This window comes from Atta colombica, unplaced genomic scaffold (assembly GCF_001594045.1).
Source record: "Atta colombica isolate Treedump-2 unplaced genomic scaffold, Acol1.0 scaffold78, whole genome shotgun sequence".
Classification (NCBI taxonomy): Eukaryota; Metazoa; Arthropoda; class Insecta; order Hymenoptera; family Formicidae; genus Atta; species Atta colombica.
In genome coordinates, this window is record NW_017259570.1 from 705,607 (window position 1) to 708,039 (window position 2,433).

The window sequence follows — 2,433 nt, forward strand, 5'->3', positions numbered from 1 at the left end:
ATAAACTTACTTAAAAGAAAGATGTGAAGAAAGAGTAAAGAAAGATGTCAATTCTTTCTCTCTTTCTTTCTATCTCTCCTTCTTTCTCTTTCTTTCTTTCTCTCTATCTCTATCTCTTGCTCTCTAACACTGGTGGTGGTTGTCTGTGTTGTGCTGCCTCTGTCTGTCGTAGAGCAAGGAGGCTGGCATCCGCACTCTGGTCGCACTCGACGACCAGGGAGGTGAGTGAATTCCGCTTGTTAGAAATTAAGTAATGGCCGAAAATGAGGGTAGGAGATGAAGAAACGAGGGAACTACTCGTTATCGTATAATTACGCACGTCTTACAATTTAACCATCTATCAGCCACAAGCGAGTGTCCTCCTCACACGCACATGACACGCAAATGTATAACATATGACATAAATGTATAATATGACGGAGTCTCGAGCGGAAAAATTATGGGAAAAACACATAGCGATCTTTTTATAACTTTTGTGTTCTTTCTACGCGAGATGTGCAAGGAATATTTTAATTTCATTGAGTGAAAGTAATTAAAAGTTTATTTTTATTTCCGTCATAAGATGTCTTTCCTTTGAATTTGTTCTATCTCTAAAAAGCTAGGCTGCTTTAAATAAAATAAACAGTTAAAAGTCAATTTGATTTGATTTTATAAGGGTTGAAAATAGATCTTTTTGTTTGGAAATTACTTTTGCGATTTCCCTAATTTTTCCCGTATATTTTTATGTTAAAGCTAAACAATAATAGTTAACAGTATTCGGGCATCCTATAGATTTCAACCTAAATGCTATTTATGCTTGCTACTTGTGAGAGAAATTCAGAAACGCGCTAAATTTTTTGAATACACCTACGTAATTATTCTCTCTGATAATTAAACACACTCATGACGGTATAACGATTGAACACTGACTCTTCCGGTCGTACACGACGAAAGCTCTTAATACAAAGAAAGATTCTGGCATACAGAAAATATTTATATATTTCATATTCGATATTATATTTTCTTACGAGCGGAACAATTTCTCTATAAAGCGACCGAAAGGGTTAATTCAATGATCTCGAGTCAATGCCTCGAAATGCTCGCAGGTTGTAACTGTTAACAAGACGGAAATTATTCTATTAACATACTCAGTTCTACCGGGGCCCGAGGATATTGGGGACTGCTATCCCCGAACAATCATCCGCGTTAATTACAATGTGCATGCGCCGGATATTAGCATGTCCCAATTCAGCGAACGTTTGTACGAGTAATTCGGCAGCGCCGGATCTCGCAGACGCAGACGGTACGTGAAGTTCTCGCGAGACGTACATTTGTTCCGTAAAACGTCAGGTAAAAATCTCCGAGAGTCTTTTTTTTTCGTGCGAGAGTGGGGGGGGGGGAGTTCAGTTCTCTCTTCTGAACTCTGCTCTCCAAAATATCGAAATTTACGCTCGGTTTACCTAATGCACCCTGAAATTACTTCATTTCGACGCGGTTTAATGACTTAACGTTTCTAACGTGAACGTGTGTGCGGGCCAATCGTTGGTTCCACTTTAGCTTTGCTCTCCCTTAATCGCTTCTTATACGTTTTTAAGAAGGCTTAGACAGAAACAATCGTCCTTACACTATAATAGGATATCACAATGAAGATCATTTCGCGCTCGATTAGCAATCTCGATTAGAGAGATCGACAGCCAACTGCCACTGCACAATCGCAAGTTGTATACCATTACTGTCGAATCTACTACGATTACTATACTGATTACACCATATCGCCATTACTGACACTACTGATACTGCTAATATTACTAATGTTACTACTTGTACCATTACACTACGCCTAGACTGCATCTTGGGTCGTTGAGGAACATTTTCATTAAATTAAATTCAAATTTTTATTAACTCATCCCATATAAATTTACTAAATATTCTATTTTTTATCATCTCTGGTTGGAATCGAAAGAATCTCTTTTTGACTCTGTTAAATCTTAGCATACGAAAATTTTTTCTCCTGACGACCTGACGAATGCAGCTCATGCGACTATAACGCGAATTCTATTCAGATTTTTTTACTCTGTGCGTCACTATATATATCTCATCACCGACTTATTAAGAAATGTAACGTTATATATGAGAGAAATTCTCACGACATACATTGTCGGTCACAACATATACATGACGTAAAAATGTGCCTCCAGTAATGAATCAGTCATCGCTGCTGCTGCTGCTGCTGCTGCTATCGCTGCTGCTATTTGCCAGCGTTGACGCGAAACGGCTCGTATACGATCCAACAATCTGCGCGGATTGTTGTCGCAAACGGACATTATCATTGCATAAACCATTATATTAACTTTGCATCTCAATACAGATATTTTTATTAATGTATATCGATATTTTGATAGTCTTTATCTCTTATGTGTATATATATATATATATATATATATATATATATCT

At 37.5% G+C, this 2,433-nt stretch overlaps 1 protein-coding gene across 4 annotated transcripts in view; it reads left to right on the top strand.

The window, feature by feature from the left end:
• LOC108692678 (synaptosomal-associated protein 25) overlaps positions 1–2,433 on the top strand; it is a 52,694-nt gene that overhangs the window by 25,346 nt on the left and 24,915 nt on the right. The window contains exon 4 of one of the 4 annotated variants that reach the window (XM_018201051.1): positions 173–221. The exons of the other annotated variants lie outside the window; for them this stretch is intronic. Coding sequence (XP_018056540.1) covers positions 173–221 — 49 coding nt within the window. The remainder of the gene's footprint in view (positions 1–172; positions 222–2,433) is intronic. 4 annotated transcript variants of the gene reach the window in all.